General features: G+C 38.1%; 1 protein-coding gene across 12 annotated transcripts in view; it reads left to right on the forward strand.

Moving 5' to 3' along the window:
• The window catches only part of SORBS2 (sorbin and SH3 domain containing 2), a 165,355-nt gene that overhangs the window by 60,647 nt on the left and 84,698 nt on the right, over nucleotides 1–20,010 (forward strand). For 8 of the 12 annotated variants that reach the window (XM_059685653.1, XM_059685647.1, XM_059685648.1 and 5 more), the window contains exons 2-3: nucleotides 12,426–12,475; nucleotides 17,692–17,784. In XM_059685653.1, coding sequence (XP_059541636.1) covers nucleotides 12,466–12,475; nucleotides 17,692–17,784 — 103 coding nt within the window. In that variant the 5' untranslated portion in view covers nucleotides 12,426–12,465. The remainder of the gene's footprint in view (nucleotides 1–12,425; nucleotides 12,476–17,691; nucleotides 17,785–20,010) is intronic. The other 4 variants (XM_059685643.1, XM_059685646.1, XM_059685642.1 and 1 more) reach the window with 1 other exon arrangement.

Below are 20,010 nucleotides of genomic sequence, written 5' to 3' on the forward strand. Positions count from 1 at the left end.
ACATATATTCAATCATAACGTATGTTAAGTATTAACATTCTAATTCCAAAATTTCTGAAAGAGGGAACAGGCTGATTGAAAGGTTTGTGGGTCATAAGTAAGACTGGCATCATCCACATGACAAATAACTTGAGATGTCACTGTATTTCCCTTGTTGTAATTTAGCAAGCGATGACATGACTGCTCCAGACAGCAAGAAAAAGGTAATGAAAATATTGCCTTTGAACACAATGTGCTTAGATCTTTTAGCCTTTTGTCTCCTCAAAGGCCAATAGACTTTACTCTTTGAAATATGAGATATGCAAAGGAATGTAACATTTGGAATGCAAAACTGCATTTGGTGACCTATGTGTTTTGAATGTCTTCTCTACTGCAAACTCTAATAGAAACAAACAAAAAAAATCAATGATTCTCATCACCTCCAATGTCCCTACCAACACTATACCACCATGATGAAAAAGTTTTAAAAAGGTGATGATAATTTATTAACCAAAGTTTATTTTTCTACATATTGTTTTGGTGTAGATTTATAAAATGGACATTTTTGGCAAGTGAAATCCTATAACTGATCATCTCAGTTGAATGGCGCTTGGGACAATATGGGAAGACGTGTTATTTAACGAGAGTTACATAGGTCGTGTTTCTGGAGTTAAGTAAACTAGGCAGGTAAGCTGTCTTCCAATAGCTTTGGATGATGGCTTGGACTCATGTCAGTATATATCCATCTCACTCTGAAGCTATTAGATATATGAATCTGTAAAAGTCTCTTTCTTCTGGATTTTAATATGCAAATGAATCATTTTTAAAAAGTTCAATCAATATTAGTCAACCAAATATAAGAAGAGTTTGATGTAGGCAAATTTCAGACCATAAAAGGAACTTATGTGCTTTTGAATTTTAAAACGAACTTTTCATTTTATAAGTTAAAAAGCTCAGGCCCAAAGAAACACGTGATTTGCCCAAGCGCATATTCACATATAAGGCTTGAAACCTGACTCTGCCACTTACTAGGCATTGAGTTAGTGCATATGTATATTTCTGACATTGCCCCTCCCACAAGAAAGTTGCTAACTTTAAAAAAATATGTATGTTTTTATTGATTTTAGGGAGAGGAAGGGAGAAGGATAGAGAGACAGAAACATCATTGATCAGCTGCCTCTTGCACACCCCCTACTGGGGATTGAGCCCTCAACCCAGACATGTGCTCTTGACCAGAATCCAACCCAAGACCCTTCAGTCTGCAGGCCGATGCTCTATCCACTGAGCCAAACCTGCTAGGGCTAAGTCAAATAAAATTTAAGTACATATGTTTAAATATACCCAACAACATCTTAAAAAGTGTTCCAACCATTTCTAGATTTAGCCACCATGTCAAGTAAGTAAGGGTGTTATGAGACAAAATCTTCATTCAAGTAGTCCTTCGATGTATAATTTAAGTATAAATTTGTATATTGTTTTCTTTGCCTATCTTTGGATGTTATAAGTGAAGGTTTTAGCTTTAAATAGTGTCAGGATATGAGAACTATATTAGGTATAAAAAAATGAAGAATGCTGAGACCATGTGAGCGGGTTAAAAACTAGAAATGAGGTCATTTGCGTTGGCATGTCACTGAACCAAAGGGCAATAGATATCCACCCTGCGTTTTGCTGTATAATTCAGAAGGCTCAACACACTTACTGGTAGTTCTGATGAAAGTTGTAAACCTGATTGTTAAAAACACAGCATAGATCAAGTATATAGTGACGGAAGATGATTTGACTTAGGATGATAGGCACACAATGCAATGTACAGATGATGTATCATAGAAATATACATTTGAAACCTGTTTAATCTTATTAACTAACTAGTGGCCCGGTGCACGAAATTCATGCACATTAAAAGGGAGTTAATTAGAGGAATTATTTTAATATTGCTATTTGCCCTTCCTTTACAATAGAAGTGTCAGAGATAAAAGAAAATTAGTAAAATGTATATGAAAATATCCCTCCTGTCAGAGTCTGGGGCACGCTGCGGGACCCAGAGTCAAGTCCCCGCCCACCGACGCACTCCTCGAAATCACGTGAGACCCAGACCTGGCCGGCTCCACCCTCGTCAAGCCCTGCAGGATTGGGGGGCAAAGGGGGTTGCAGCCTCAGGTCCCCTGGTGCAGCTTCAGGTCCCCCAGCCCGATGCCAGGGTGGGAGCATGGCCTCAGGTCCCTCATCAAGCTTTGCTGGGCAGGGATGTGGCCTCATGTCCCCAGACCCCAGCGCAAGGGCACAAGGGTGTGAGGGCATGACAACCATTTGCATATTAGCTCTTTATTATATAGGACTAGAGACCCAGTACACAAAATTCGTGCACTTGGGTGGGGTGTCCCTCAGCCCAGCCTGTGCCCTCTCACAGTCCGGGAGCCCTCAGGGTATGTCCGACTGATGGCTTAGGCCTGCTCCCAGTGGAGAGCGGGCCTAAGCCATCAGTCGGACATCCTTAGTGCTGCCGCGGAAGTGGGAGAGGCTCCCTGCCATAGCCGCTGAGCTCACCAACCATGAGCCCGGCTTCTGCCTGAGCAGCATTCCCCCTTGGGAGCGCACTGACCACCAGGATGCAGCTCCTGCATTGATCGGGATGGGGCCGAAACTGGCTCTCCAACATCCCCTGAGGGGTCCCAGATTGCGAGAGGGTGCAGGCCAGGCTGAGGAACCCCACTGGTGCACGATCGGGGTTGGGGAGGGATGCAGGAGGTTGGCCAGCCAGGGGAGGACCACGGAAGGGCTCCAGGGAGTGTCCAGCCCATCTTGCTCAGTCCTGATCAACTGGACCCCAGCAGCAAGCTAACCTACCGGTCGGAGCATCTACCCCTGGTGGTCAGTACATGTCATAGTTATTGGTTGACCAGTTGTCTGCCCCCTGGTGGTCAGTGCATGTCATAGCGAGTGGTTGAGTGGCCTTAGCATACCATTAGCATATTACACTTTGATTGGGTGACCGGACGACCGGACACTTAGCATATTAGGCTTTTATTATATAGGATGTCACCCCTAATGAATTTAATAAAAAAAGAAAATAACAGCAAAAAAAACCAACAGCATAGAGAAAGTCTCATTTGGATATCATGTTTCTTAAATTCAGAACATTTTAAGGAAATATTGAACCTTCCAGTTGCTACTGTTATCCATCTGTTTTCCTGTCAACGCAAAGCATACATTTGGGTTATTTAAGAGCATTAACCCTAAAAGTCACTGGGATGATTCCCTGAGATGAAAAGAAAAACAAACATCAGGGTACATGTCAATAGTTTTCTTTTTGCTGCCAACAGTCACCTGGCAGCTCACACTAGTCCTTCTACCAAATCACTCAGTGGCCTCACCCAGACTCCCTCAGCCTTCAGTGACAGCCTCTAAGCCTGCCCATGGACGTCACATCCAGGCCAAGCTCGGTCATGCGCAAACACTAAAAGAGGACATTCTGAAATCGAGCAAGCAGGCTCCAGCATGGCTGTAAACGTGGGACCATAATCTTCTTGGACTTATACCATCATTGGTCATTGATTTAATTATATTTTAATCACACAGAGCTCACAGCCCACTAAAGTCCCTAGACTTATTTCAGATAAGGTTATAAGAAATAAATTTTTCAACCTAATCATAAAATGATTTGGTTTAGCCAAGTTGTAGAACTTCTTGTTTATCCCTGTTAAAATTTAATTCAGCCGTCAGCATAATCTGTCTTTCTACTTATTATCTATTCCTTTCTTGTGTGTGTGCCTTCTGTAGAATTGATAAGCATGCCACCCTATTTTTCCCCCAGAATAAAAATGTTGAAGACACACAGCCAGGGAGAGGCACTCCTGAAAGTTTTTCATTCACCGAGGATTCCCCTAACACTTTCACACTTAGCACACAGAGAGGTCATGAAGAATTATGCCAGATTTCTTGCTAAAATTTAGGGAACCATCTTGCACTGCAAAGAATCAGCAATATGTAAATGATAATAATAATATTACATTTCTGATATCAGAAGTAAATAATTTTAACAATGAAAATAGAAGATATCTATCATTATTATCTATTTTCTTTAGATCCAAATGAATATTGTCATAAACTATACATTGTTCAACAAAAATACCAGAAGTTTCCAATGTTAATAAATTCAAAATTTCTTCAAAGACAGTTATTTCCCCACATTGGCCCATTTTTCTCCTTGGATTTTCTAAAATTAGTCAAATTACCATAACGTCTATACCAGGGGTCCTCAAACTTTTTAAACAGGGGTCCAGTTCACTGTCCCTCAGACCGTTGGAGGGCCGGACTATAGTTTAAAAAAAAAAAAGTATGAACAAATTTCTATGCACACTACACATATCTTATTTTGAAGTAAAAAAACAAAATGGGAACAAATACAATATTTGTATTTGCATGTGGCCCACGGGCCATAGTATGAGGACCCCTGGTCTATACAAAGTGATTTAACGTATTTTCATTCTAGATAAGCTTTGTACGAGAAGTATTATTTAATTTTGGAGACTAAAAGACAAAATTGGAGCAATTGTGTACCACCTCCGTCCCCCAAAATTCAAATGCCATGGAGCAAGAGGAGTTTCACCATTTCATATCTGAGACACATACAAACACAAGTTTATAATAACGCTGGTGGTATACAATGACCTTGGACATTACTAAGTTATATAAACACTAGAGGCCTGGTGCACAAAAATTGTGCATTTGGGGGGTAGAAGGGGTCCTTCAGCCCGGCCTGTACCCTCTCGCAGTCCAGGACCCCTCGGGGAATGTCCACCTGCTGGCTTAGGCCTGCTCCCTGGGGGATTGGGCCAAAGCTGGCAGTCAGACATCCCTCTGGCAGCCCAGGACCCCTCGGGGGATGTCCAACTGATGGCAGGGAGTGGGCCTAAGCCATGGTTGGACATCTTTAGTGTTGCTGAAGAGGCAGGAGAGGATCCTGCCATTGCCGCTGCGCTCGCAGCCGTAAGCCCGGCTTGTGGCTGAGCAGAGCTCCCCTATGGGAGCGTACTGACCACCAGGGACCAGCTCCTGCATTGAGCGTCTGCCTCCTGGTAGTCAGTGCGCATCATAGCGATCAGTCGTTCCTGGTTGTTCTGCCATTAGGGTCAATTTGCATATTACCCTTTTATTACATAGGATTATTTCAGCTGTTTAGAAAACAGGTGTGTTCAATCAGAAGAAAACATGACTGTTTCTTTAATATTTAATTAACAATAAGCAGGATTATTTCACTAGTCATTTAATAAAATAGCATTGCCATGGAAACACATTAAAGTGAACATACTTATTAATTTAAAATTCTGAGGCTCTGAAAAAATAGAGGTAGCTATTGGTCTGGGCTTAGATATAAATAACACTTTCCATTTGTGCTTATAGAGATTATCCTTTCCCTACTGTATATTCTTGGCTCCTTTGTTGTAAATTAATTATGCATATATTAATGGGTTTATTTCTGGTCTCTCTATTGTGTTCCATTGTTCTGTGTATTGATTACTATAGCTTTTGTAGTATAGTTTGAAATCAGGAAGTCTGATACCTCCAGTTCTTTTCTTTCAAGATTGCTTTGGCTATTTGGGATCTTTAGTGTTTCCATGCAAATTTTAGGATCTGTAAAAAATGGCATTGAAATTTTGATAAGGATTGCACTGATTTGAAGATTGCTTGGGGTAATATGGACATTTTAACAATGTTAATTCTTCTAAGCCATAAAAATGGAATATCTTTCCATTTACTTTTATCTTCCATTTCTTTCATCAATGTCTTATAGTTTTCAGTGTACAAATCTTTCACCTCCTTGGTTAAGTTTATTCCTGGATATTTTTTATGCAATTGTAAATTGTACTGTTTTATTAATTTCTCTTTCTGATATTTCATTATTAGTATACTAAAGGCCCAATGCACGAAATTCATGCAAGGGGCTCAGCCCTCACAGCCCCAGCTGCCTAAGCCGGCCATCACAGCCCCAACTGGCCCTTGCAGCCCCTCACAGCCTCGGCCGGCCCTCGAAGCCCCAGCTTCATGCAGAAGGCCGTACGGATGGTTGTCCGGACGGTCGTCTAGACGATTGTTCTGCTGTTCAGTCTAATTAGCATATTAGCTCTTTATTATATAGGATAGAAATGGGACTGGTTTTTTCCACAGTTTGTATCCTGCAACTTTACTGAATTTGCAAGTTTTAACAGTTCTTTGATGGAGTCTTAGGGTGTACTATATATAACATTATGTCATCTGCAAGTAGAGACAGTTTTACTTCTTCCAAATTGAAAACAAAGAAGTAAATGGCTCTTTTAAATGATCAGAGATTTGCTCCTCAAAAATAATTGTATGGTTCTCTATACAATGGTGAAAAGAACGGAAGGTGCTTTCACTAACAAACTAAACAGGAATGGCTGATATCAGGATGTTATTACTCTGTAATTTGTCACACGATTCTTTATGTGACATTTTATAGACATCTCTTTCCTCCAACCATCGCCTTGGGTTATACGCTGTCAAAGTCAATGAAAAAGGTTTTTGAAGGACTAATTGTCACAACCTTTAAGTGTCACATTCCTTTAGATGCAGTAGCAGTGGCTCAGCTGAGCCAGGAGGCAAGTGTTTGATTCAACTGTTTCTTTAGGTCTGTCTCCTCTTGTTCCCTGCAATATGGGTGTGTGTGTGGGGGGGGGGGGGGGCGCGGTTAAGCCTCAGCTAAAGAAGGCTCTGTTTATGAAAGAACGAACACTGCCTGGAAAACAGAATTCCTTTTCAAATCCATTATGTTGTTAAGTTGGAGGTGGATAATTAGAAGATGGGAGAATACGTACAAATTAACCTAATAAACCATAATTGCTCATTTCAAACGAAAGCAGTGAAATAATGCCCCATGTGTTTTTTCAGGAAAGTCTAGATTATTTTCTCAAGACTTGGTCAAAGCTAAAGATCTGCCTCAAGCTATTTGAAATATGGGTGAATGGGAAAGATGCCAGTTGGCCGGATTGGGGATGGTTTGCTGCGGTGGGGGAGGGGATAGGTTTGATCCTGCCACTGTTGCCACTGCCGAAGCAGATGGCGATGGCACTGGCATGACTGGATATGGCAGAACTGAGTTTTGATTCCACGTCTGCCAGACTCAGACCTCTCCTTCCCACACTATTCAGTTCCCCTGGAGCATATGTCCCAATCTTCTCATTCCTCAGAGTTCTCTGATAAGGTGCCTGCCTCGCCGGACCTCCATTAGGCACCTGATTCCCTTTCATCAGGAACCCATTTGGCTTTTGATAGACAGAATAGAAGCCAATGGACGTTTTCTAGCACTGTACTACCCACTTACTCAAATGACTTTGAGGAAAAAAAGATGTGTTTGTAAGTATTTAGATGTACCCTATAATCACTCTTAAGTATAAGTAGGGAATTACCATGAAAGTCAGATACTAGAACAACATTAAATCTCAAGACCATTTCATGTGTAATAAAAAAAAAAAATCCACATTCTTTTACAGTTAAATAAGAGAATGATCACAGACTCTGAGGCTTTGGAACAGTATCAGAAAGAAAATGATTGACCAGGTGGTGACTCCTTACTTCTAACCAGTATAGTCTTAGGGAAAATATATCCATATTTTCACTAGCTTGCATTTATGAAGACTCAAAAGGAAAATCGCGGATTTCCTTGAGAAACATATGGTGCTGTTCTTCAGGAGGTTTTTCCAGGCATGGGAAATTTGGTGTGCGTAAAAAGAATACTTAGTATATTCTTGTGAAAATAATCCATGGCCTCGTGTGCTTTTGTTCTTCACTCTTCATGGTGATTTCTTTTATTCCTACAAATGCTGTGAAATATGTCCTGACCCCAGCATTCACGCCTACAAGCTGTGGGTAACTTGGCTCCTGAAAACTAAGGACCCATCTTCAGGCACCACTAGCCCAGGAAAGGTGGGAGGAATTTAGAGTTCTTATTGCAGACTCTGAGCATACACAACTGTGCTCACAGTTGACTGTGATGATTGGTACCACTCACTCAGAGGCAAGGGAGCCTGTGAGTTGGCATCAGATACTGGCTGTCAGTTAGGAGGAACCATTCAGAGGAGTAGTTGAGGTGGATTCTTATGTTTCTAATCTCAAGGACTCTAAAGAGAAAAATAAACTACTTGGTGTATTTCCTGTGCAAACTTCAAAGCAGCATGTTTGACAGAGTATTAGAAAAGATAAGTAAAAGTAAACGTCACCCGCCTACGTTAAGTCATTTGACTATAATTAAATAATGAAATCATTTGGCACTTTCCCTACCCCAGTCAGAAAGAGAGCGGAATGTATTGACCACTCAGGGTAGTTTATCCAGAAAAAGTGGTACGCATGATCCCATTTCAAAGTAAATTCAGGTTAAATCTGGTGCATAACCTTAATATGCATCATTTTTTCCTTCTTGTGTTTCAAACAGATCTCTAAAAAATCAAACATCCCTGTGTTTTCTTACCATGTAGACTCTGCCCCTTATTCTGAATAATATTGTATATGAATTGTGAAGAGATTAATTTCAAACTAACCCTAGCAATTATTTGATTACAATTATTCCATGAACAATCTTTTGGGCAACTTCTAGCATTAACCGAGCTAAAACGGAGTCCTGTAGTTGTTTAGATGGCCTTGATGTCTAAATTCAAGTCTACGAAAGCAAAGTGACACACAATTCTCAGCCAAAATTGAGGACAGCATTTGCCTCTGCTCCCCTTCAGAATGAGATGCCTGATAAAAGAACTGAAGCCAAATTACAAGATCCTGGGCACAGTCACGTAGGCGCCTCTGTATGAACAATCAAACATCTTCCTAGGACTCTCATTCAGAAGTTAAAATACCCCGTCTACTGCCCAGTGCATGTTGGGAATAAAAGGCTGTTCTGATCCATAGATCCAATGGAATATCTGATAATTGAAAGAAATTCAAGCAGAATTAAAAGACTATACACACAGACCGATGTTGTGGCCATGCATGAACAACCAACACAGTCTATTGCCATATACTTATTGGGGATGAAGCTGCTCTAACCCAAACAAAAGGCAAATCCATCACTGTACATAAATTCAGATACCTATAAAGTTGCCTTTCATATGAAACTTTGGCAAGAACTGAATTTAAGTAAATACAACTCCACACCCCCTACTGACCACCCTTTTGACTCACTAATGCGCAGAGTTCTTTGCTCTGTGGATTATCTGCTGAGGTTTAAGGCAATCTGCATTTTCCCGTCAGTTCTCACTGCCTTGGCCCTGGTTCAATTCCAATTTAAGGAAATACTTGAAATACTGTCTCTTTTGGTAGCACGCAAACACTCCAGGAATTTGATGCTTTCCAGAATAAGCCATGCTTGTTATATAAGTCCAATCAAAGACACACTTTCAGAACAGAACAAAAGGGATTAGATCCGCTTCAGTTTAGACTGTCTAAAGAGAGTTCTCAGTCATGGATTTGTTAATGGCTTTTGTGCAAATAATGGAAATGGAATCATGCATTTTTATTAGTCACCCAAGAAGCTTTTGGGTTTCAGGTTCTGGGGGGACCAGGGGGGGACGGGGGCTCCATCACTCGGCTCTTAACAACTTGGAAAACATCTTGCCTGATTAGGAAGTTAGTCATTTCACATGTTGACATGTACAGCAGTGTGAAGTCGAAAAACCTCACAAATTTCATTTATAAGTAACAGGATACATCACTTTAAAGGTGAAACGCTCAAGGATTTGTGGCGCCTCTCTTTGTTCCTGCTAATCCGATTTTACTTTTGGAGTGTCAGATATTTTGTAAATATATGCAGTTGAATTCAAACCACAAATTTTGACAATCCATTCTCTAACTCACTATCAAAAGCACTATTCTGGTTTATTGGTAGGTGTTGGACTCTGAGAGCCCAACCTTTGAGACAGATTTAATATTTCACCAATCAGTAGTGTTCCAGTCCAAGCCCTCTCTTGTCATTCAGTTTTAAAACTTAAAACAGTTTTAAACATAAAGTGTTCTTGGAAAGGAGTGAGAAAAGAGAATTTGGGGAATGTCCTTGCAGTCCTCAATTTCTGGAGAATGTTTATCCCTTCTTGTTTTAGCCTTGGTCACAGACATCCCCTGAGGGTTTTCCTTTCCATTTATTTTCTCCATTTAAGGTTAACATATTAGGAGTTTTGCTACTGAGAGAGTAAAATAAATAGTTTGACGGAGCTTTCTCAAGCCTCCTGCATTGACCACTGCCTCCTCCCGGTTCACTGGCCTCTGTCTCTTCAACACAGGTGGTGTGCAGGCTACCAGCAGAGCTTCTTAGTGATGTGGCATATTTGTCTGTGTATTCTGAGGAAGCTGGGGGGGATGGGAGGAGGGGAGAGGAGCTGTTAATTTGTACGCACTGAAATATAAGAGATAAGTTTCTCCCTATCGCATTTTAACATCAATTGGCCTATGAAATTTTATTGTGAACTCCACTGTAAAATCATGGTGCTAGGTGTTCGGTTCCATATAACAGTGAAAACAATTGGGTGATATGAAAGCACTACAAAACAAGAATAGCATCTGAATTGTTTTCCGTTTATAACTCTAAGATTAAATTGGAGTGAATATCAGCACTGTGATTGTATGCATTCTTTTTGTTCATTACCCTCGTCCTCATTGAGTACCAAGGTATCAGTTAATTCAGTCTAGTCATCAAAGATAAAATCCTTTTCCTCTTGGTTCATAATTATACCTCATATATTTTAGGTGCATTTTTATGCTACTTTTTCTTTGTATAATTTTCCCGTTTATTTCAATATGCAAATTCAGCCTCTTCCTTTCACAGTATAAGCTCTGTAAAAAATCAATAGCATAGTCCATGTTTCAAAATTGTCACAAAATATACTTTCCAATACATTTGCAAAAATCCATAGCCCAAAACAATTGACTGAATAAGCCAAGTATGATTTTTATAAGAAACAAAAAAAGAAACAGATTTAAATAGTCATTTGAAATAATACACATTTTCAAAATAGTAAAGTATAAATTAATAAAATCTGAAATTCCAACAGTGCTATAATCTCCCTCCAACAATAGCTGCTAAATATAAGGAAAACTGCTCTAGATAAATAATGAAGAAGAAACCATCTGGTGAAAACTGGTTACATTTAGGGACTTAATGTTATAAAAAAAAATTTGAAGTCCCTGGAAATAAGTAATTCTCTAGTAAAGCATTGGAAATCTGACTAGAAATAGCTCCCTAATTATGACTACTTTCATGCTATTTTATTTCACCATTTCTTTCCCCACCCTGGGAGAGAAAATGGGTATCATCATCATAGTTAGCTAGTGTTTGCATTTTAGCTTTATTAGAATTTCACAGTAGTAATGAACAAAACTCAGCTTTCTAACAGAGGTGAACTGCAATGGCCATGTTGGAAGAGAATGATAGATGGTGAGCAGAGCAGAGCACATGAGGACAGGAGAAACATTCTGAAAGGTGGAGAGGGTGAGAACCAGGCAGACAGACAAGAAAGCCAAAGAAGCTCATTTGGTGCCCTTTACGGATTGAAGAAAAACATATTTATAGACAGTCTTTTTTGACAAATCATGACAGATTATTTCATTTCAACATTATCCCCACTCATCCACAAAGTATAAAAAAAAATTTAAACTATCAGATGTTAGAGTGCTAATATACATGGCAACTCAGGGAGTGGTGTTGGGGAAGTTCATGTCCATCCAACAGTAGGCCCTAGCCATTAGCAACGGCTGCGTCGCTGGGATTAAACATCTCCAGAGAGCTCTTGCTCTTGTAAGGTTTGCTTCCTATGAGAGCATGTTCCTCATCTTTGGTCTTCGGGTATGGATAAATCAGAAACTCTAAAAATGGGCTAAGACGATATGACAGGGAAAGAACTAAGTCATCTCATGCGTCATAAAATAATACTCAACATTAAAAAATGTTTTTCTACAATAATTGTTCTGCAAACATTTTATTAAAATGTATATTTTTAATTTAATACATTAAATATTCCCTGGTAATAAATTGTTCCAGTAATAAATTGAATATAATAAATTGAATAATATGTTAGATTTCAAAGTTCCTGGGTATATTTTAAAACTTTGAAAGGTGACACTTTATAACTAATGATCTCTTCAGGCTTAAAGAGCAAAACCTTTTAGTTATAAATGCGTATGAGAGAAATTGAATTTTTTAAAATGAGAGCTTTTCTTCATTTTCACCCACTAATGGTCACCGTAAAGTTTATGGTTATGAGCATAGAACTAATAATAACTGAAATTTAACTTCAATAGAATTATAGATTCTGCCCACCTTATTACGTCTTGATTTAAATAAGACTAATGATAATGAGATATTAACTCACAGGTACACCAAAAACCAGTTGCACGTTATTATATTTTGTTCTGTGCGCTAATGAACAAATTAAAACATCATTTTTTTTCTACAGGAAAACTGAAGACTTTAATAACAAACCCTCCAAGGTCACAATGAATACAGGTATGCCATCTCTCTTAGTTTTAACCTTTTCAGCCCTGCTCTCTACACACCATCTTGGCCTTAAATCATTAGGTTAGCACTGCTGACTCAAATGTGATCCTGAGTTTCTGATTAGATGGATAGTGTACACTCATTACTCAATGTCTTTGTCTTTATGTTCTAGTCTTATAGCAATTAAAAGTAGAATTTTGGGTTTTATCTACTCTTACTCAATCTTTTTCTGTAAATAATGTCTTGAAATTAACTCCTATGTACCCTAGAAAGAGCTGGAATGTCATTTGAATATATACATTTGAAATCCTTCTTAGAATAGGCTAAATTCAAAGGCAGGTTGCTGAGTGGAAAACATTTAAAGTTTCCCATTATAAACCCTTTATGTTGACAGCCAGCAGACAGTGCCAAAGCTTCTTATGAAATCAGCTTAATTAATACATACACACAATACACCAAAGCAGCGATTCTCAACCTGTGGGTCGCGACCCCTTTGGCGGTCGAACGACTCTTTCACAGGGGTCGCCTAAGACCATCCTGCATATCAGATATTTACATTATGATTCATAACAGTAGCAACATTACAGTTATGAAGTAGCAACAAAAATAATTATATGGTTGGGTCACAACATGAGGAACTGTATTTAAAAGGCCAGAAGGTTGAGAACCACTGACATAAGCATTAGATTTTTAGATGTGAGAACAGTATTTCCAATTAGCTTAACAACATGGGTGCCTCTGAACTCTGTATTGTATACAGATTAATTGTACAGTCTTTGTGATACATGCTATGTACATGAATTTTTTTCCATAGTAGAAATGTTTTCGCATACATTTTCACCTTTTCTCCCCTGAAATCTTTATATTCTATCGTAAGTAATTCTGGAAAACAGCTTTCTCACTGAAATTTTGTAACTTGTGTTTAAAAAATACTGTTTCCTATGTGCAAGCAATCACTGGAAAGTTTGCTGTCTCTTGTTATCAGGGGAGGATTAGCAACCACTGGTGAGAACCAGTCTCTAATCCCTAGATCAAGTGTAGACAACATGCCCCATTCCCCGTGATGCTGTGACTGCCCCTTAGCAGAAACCTGCCCTAACTGACCTCTAAACTCTAGGTCAGCTGGCCCCTGTGAATGTCGACAACTCATAGATATGTAGAGCAACAGTCAAGACAAGGATACTGGAGACAGTCAAAATATACAAGGAAGACTTAGAAACCCAGAGAAATTATAACCCTGGAGATGAACCAAGTAAAGGCATTTGGACAATGGGAAGTGTGGGAACTGGACATGGGAAATAGAAGAAGGAATAGTATTAGGTAAAGGAGATTGAAGAAAGCAAATAGAATAGACAGCTCGTAGCTGAACTAGGATAAGTCATGTTGTGAAACTGCAGTCAATGCAGCAGAAGGTCCACAGAAGGAGGTTATATTTCCACAACTAATAATAACAGAAAGGCATTGATTTCCATAATCGTTCTGAGACATCTTCTCACAGACTTAAGTTGACTTAAGACATAACTTCCCAATATCCTTCACCTTGTGGAGTGCTGACTTCTATTTATTATAACCCTACCATGACAGATGTATAATATGTGATTAAATAATTAATCCTCCTGTGCATAGACTTCAACTCTAATGGCAAAGTAGGCCAATAGACATTTGTATATTTGTTTAGGTTGCTAGGGTATTTGAGCCAGGTGTCTGTTAGTAGCATGAATATAACCCTCTAAAGCAGTGGTTCTCAACCTTCCTAATGCCACGACTCTTTAATACAGTTCCTCATGTTGTGGTGACCCCCAATTTCATTGTTACAAATTGAACATAATTAAAGCATAGTGATTAATCACAAAACAATATGTATTTATATATGTGTTTTCTGATGGCCTTAGGCAACCCCTGTGAAAGGGTCATTCAACCCCCAAAGGGATCGCGACCCACAGGTTGAGAACCGCTGCTCTAAAGCATCCTCTCATGTAAAAGGAGCTTGGCTCCATGTAGAATGCTAATTTGCACAGCTATTTTATTTATATGGGCGAACCTATATGTACATATGCATGTAAAATATGATATTCAAACTTATGCACACAAAATTGGTAAGAAGTGACAAACCCTTTATTTAAAATTCCAAACTAAGACTATAGTGCTATTATAAAAACATGCCACTTTTTAATATATGTGTAAATATTGCTGTAGGAAGGTGAAGAAAGCATTGTTGCTATATCTACAAAATGAAAAGTTAGTACTGAAATATCTAACACATCAAATTAGTCTTCATTATCTACCTACTAATCACTAAAGACATATATTATTATTTAAATACCTACGTGTCAGTCACTGAAGTTAAAAAAAAAAAAAGATTATTTTCAAGCAAAGCAGCTCTTTGTTTTAGTCAAATACTAAATGAGCCAGAGGAAATGTGTTCATTTTTTACACTAAAGTCTCTGAACAATGTATAAAAATATGTGCAAAACATGCTATATTTCCACTCTAAGAATCTGTGACCCATTATTTTCTAAGGCAAATCTTAGCTCTGGAAGAAAGGAAAGAGAGAAAGACATGAAGTAATTCATTGTATGTGCTTTACCCATGAGTGTTTTCAGCAGTGGAAACAGCTCTCAAGAATCATGCATCTGGGAGGAAGAAGTGCAAGTCATTCATGACTAGGTGAAGGTGAGAGTGGCACTAGGGTTCTTCAGAATGACCTAAGGCATGCAAGACAGATCCTCATTTTGAGATCTTAAAAACATCCTTAAGAAAGCACAGAAAGTATCAACACACGAGTAAGTAGAAATGGGATAGAAGAGATTTCTCTGTTCCAGCAATTTCACAAATGCCTCAACTTTTCTAATTAAGCTCCTTATTAAACTGTTAATAAAGACAGATTCTCCATTTATTTCATCTGGGTCTTAGAGTTCCTTAGAATATAAATACTATTTAACCCAGAGGTTCCTACACTCTCAGGCCAAAAGAAATACCCAACAGTTCCATTTATGAATTATCTAGGGGCAAACAACTTAATAAATACTTATATTCTGTCAACTCAGAGGCAATTTGAAAAAATAATACACTTAAATTGAAAAAAATAATCATTTTATCTTGTTTTTTATGACTGCAGTTAATAACTAAGGGAACGTGTGTGTTTATTGGGCACTGCAAAACCCCGCAGACCTTGAACTCAGATTGTACGTCACCAGGCTCATTTACTGTCCAAAATTACTTTCATGGGGTACTTTGTCACAGCCATCACCAAAAACCCAACTTTTCAAAGATATAATATCATCTAAAGGAAGACAACACAAGCTTTATGATGGTGAAACTGGAAACTAACTCAGGCTAGTAGTTCATGTAGTATCTAATAGATACCACTGAGTTTTCTTAAAAAATGTAAAATATCCCTCAAAACCCTCATGAACCAACTGAGGTAGCCGGGGCACCTCAGCACAGTTTGGGAACCATAGGTTTTACCAAGGACCTTGAATCTTCTCATTCTGAAATCCCCCCTTTTTATCTTCCTCACTGCTTGTCTTCAGATGTTCAGAATTAATAGAACTAGAAAATAAAGTCTCTCCAAGAGCCATCAGTGCACTTGTATGTGTAGCCCCTTGACTACACAACCCTGTTAGACCATCGAAGCTGCTACCACCGTATATTCAAGAACATTGCCTCCATCTATCAGAAACTCTCATCCCTCATAGCTTTTTTCAGTTTGCAGAGTTTGCTGTGTCCCATTGTTGCCTCCCTTAAAGACATCTTTCGTTTATGCTTCCACCATTTATGTCTTTTCGTGTTGGGTCTTTGAATTATAGTCTTTGATTTATTTGACTTTCTTATGTTGTTTCATTTTTCTATTTTACTTATTATCTGCATTAGAAAACTGTTATTTTAAACATATTTAAGAAATTGTATTTTGATATGAAGACAATTCCACCAATTTTAAGGTCTACTGACCTTACTACTTGTGATTTTACCAGTAATTAGTTCAGATCATACTTCCAAGCATTAAGTTCCTTCATGTTCAATGAACAAAGTGGATACTTTTTTTAAAGAAATAAAAAGTATAACTGTCTAATCACTACATTGTACACCTGAAAGTAATATAATATTGTATGTTAACTGTAACTGAAAAATAAAAAAAATATATATTAAAAAAAGAAAAAAAGAATGAGAATAGCATGTGGCAATATATAATGATTTATGTTATAGTGCTGGTTACATTATTTGTCTCTCTTGTTATAACTTTAAAAAAGATTTAAACTTCGGTTATTTTGGTTTCAGGGGAATGAGAAAAACTATTTATTGCACATTCCATATACAAAGGAATGTGGGAATGGAATTGGAATCTGTTCATAAATAGAACATTAACCTTTCAATTTTAGAAGTCCTGTAACTCGAAACTTATATCACATTATAATAGCTGGTCCCTTTTCACTTACTTTACTTCATGTTGATATTTGTGTAAGTGTAAATAGGTAGATCATCATGTACATGTACAAAACTATAAAGCCAAATTAATTTTTAGCATGGTCATTTCAATACTCTATGTGTCAATATTGTCTTGATTTCAACTAGGCTAATTATTTCCATAACTTATAGTAACTATGGGAAGAGATAGAATTTCCATAATGCTATATTTCTCTTTAAGAATCCTGTATATCAAATATATCATGGCTATATCTGTTAACAGCATTTACTTCAAGAGGTGCTTAAAACCATCTTCAGGATTCATAATAGCTAAAACACAGTAAGCCTAAATGATGGCTACAAAAGTATATTATATTATGGCTCTTAACCCTGAAAGAGCGCTTATTCATAACTCTGAAAGCTAGTTACTCTGCATAGAAATTTAACAGTTGGATGAAAAAGGTATAAACAAAGTTGAGTTTTATACGTTTATGTTTTCATTAAAGAAAAACCATAAAATGTTAAGTAAATCATTTTTTAAAAAAAATTTTATTAAAGGATTGGCATCTATTTCTAAAACAAACCCCTGCTGTTTTGTTTTGTTTCGTTTTGTTTTGTTTTATTTTGTTTTGTTTTATTTTGTTTTGTTTTGTTTTGTTGAGTTTGGGGTGGTTGTAAAATTTGCGTATGGATTCTCCTGGTTACTAATTCTGGCTGTTCATCTTTCCCACGGATGTCTGGCACATTCCACTTAAAATGCATGAGATTGCACGTGCTTTTCCTTTGCTGTGGCTTCTGCTATATCATTTTTTTGCTTCCAGATAGCGGTGGGTGTGCTCGCAAACGTGCCGCCATGTCTGTTACATTAACATCTGTGAAGAGAGTTCAAAGTTCTCCAAACCTATTGGCTGCAGGTATAATATCACTAACTCCAGAATGTCACACTTGAATGGCTTGTCTGACCTTTCTCTCTTTCCAGAATTATCTTGTTTGGATGAAGAAAGTGACTGTAAATACCTTGTGAATGGCCCACAAGTTCTTACATTTCTTGTCTCAAGAATAGCTCCTATCCCTCCTGACTGTTTTTGTTCTAAAAATAAAAAAATAAAAAGCCAAAGGAAACTGATATCTTGTAGAAAACATCTTTAAAATCTAATTAAAAACAACAGTGACTTGCCAAAATGTGTTGGGTAACTGCAAGTGTTAATAACTATTTAAGCTTTTGTCTCTTATGAACTAAAGTAACAATATTTAATCAAGATAACTCATAGTTGCTTTTGTTATTGTTGTTGTTTTAAGCTAAAAACTATTAAGGGATGGGGACACAGGGGTCAGAGAGAGGGATTTGTAGGAAACTGAATATTTATTAATTCACTTTTTCACCAAAGGTTGCAAACAGGATGATAATTTGTTTTGAAAGAGATCTTAAACCTTCCTTTAACCCAGTCAGCGAAGATCCTTCTCATATGTATTTTTAAACACCTTGGTGCAATTAAGATTAGCACCACATGTATACCTGGGTGCAACCACAGATATACATGTACTCTAGAAGGTAATTGGGAGCGTGATATTTCAGCAGATACCGAGGTGGGTATCTCTAATAAATGTCTGTGGGGACTTACCTAAGCTGGTGGGCACAGTCTGCTCTGAGAGGGGGCGTGGCTCTGGCAGCTCCACGTGAGCCTGACAACCTCAGGGACTCCAGACCCAGAAACAGGCCTGCACCTCTTTCTGACTGATAGGTTTGGTTCTTGGTTGGTTACTTGGTGGTGGGGGCGGGGTTCTTTGTTTTTTATTTCTATTTGTGGGGTTTTGGAGCAGAAGTGGAAAAAGGATGGAGAGTGTTTTAATAATTTTAATTCTCACTCTGCACGTCAGTATCTTGTACACACATACATGTGGTCGTTGATTAAATGCTCAAAATGTCCTTGGTCTGAAACTATCCCACGTTGTTGAGGAAGAGCAAGCTTCCATCTGGAGAAACCCACTCCTGCCCGCCACCTCCAATCCAAAAATGGATCTCAATGTCCAAATTTAAATAGCAGGCCAGGTGGTTCCAGAATATATTACATTTTTTTTAAATGCAAGTTTCATTGCAATGTATGTAGTACCATTTCAGTTTAGTTAAAAAATATTTATATACATATATATACTAGTATGTATTTGTACATGTTTGCTCATGTGTATATGAGCATGAAAAGATGTTACAAAAGCTACAAATGTGTTTACATGCAATACCTGAGGGAAATGGGAATAAAGGGAAATAAGAAAATAAATAAAATGGAGTCCAGAGCCATCAGGAAAGGGGAATGCCTATACCATGAATACCACTGACATTTCAGCCAAGTAAATTCTAGCCCATGCTACGCTGAGGTGGCCCGCGGCCTGCAGCACCTGCTAGGGCGTGTGGCACCGGTTCAACAATGCCGAGTCATCATTATCTACAAAAGTAACCACTGAAGGAATAAGTGACCGGGTTAGAGATTGCCACTTTGGAGAGTCTACACTAGAATATCAGCAACTTCATATCACGAAACTTACAAGAAAATATTTAATGCTTCAGAATCAAAATAATAGCAAACATTTAAATATTTTAGGAATATGAAATAATATTCAGCAATAAGTATGTAGTGGCAATGGGCCGTTTTAAATTTTATACCATAAGGGAATAAGATTTCTAGAGAATGAAGCCCTCTGGATTTTGGACTTCGTTGTTACATTAAAAATAGACCTCTTTTGTACTAAGACGCATAGGTACGATCCCTTTCTAAAATTAGTTTTAATTCCATTTTGAAGAAAGAAATCATCCCCTTTGTAGGCCCTTCACTTTATGGTAGCCTTCAGAAGAACTTATTTGGCACAGTATCTTTTCGTGAATTAAAAGGGGATTAGCGAGTATTTATTGCATTAGGTATTGTTAAAAACCACAGAGCCTTTAAGTAAAAGACTAACTGCCGCCACAAAAGGTTCCCTCTCTCAGATGAAAAGCGGCTTATATTGATAAGCTGCTGGTCATCAACTATTAGTTGTCTAAGTCAGTCTTTCTCTTTCCCTTTTACAAGAAGTAGAATCCCATCGGATAATTCATAGACACATAGATGTTTTAAAAATCTAAGCTAGAACCAAAATGACAAGTATAG

The sequence above is a fragment of the Myotis daubentonii genome, chromosome 2, assembly GCF_963259705.1.
Source record: "Myotis daubentonii chromosome 2, mMyoDau2.1, whole genome shotgun sequence".
NCBI lineage: Eukaryota > Metazoa > Chordata > Mammalia > Chiroptera > Vespertilionidae > Myotis > Myotis daubentonii.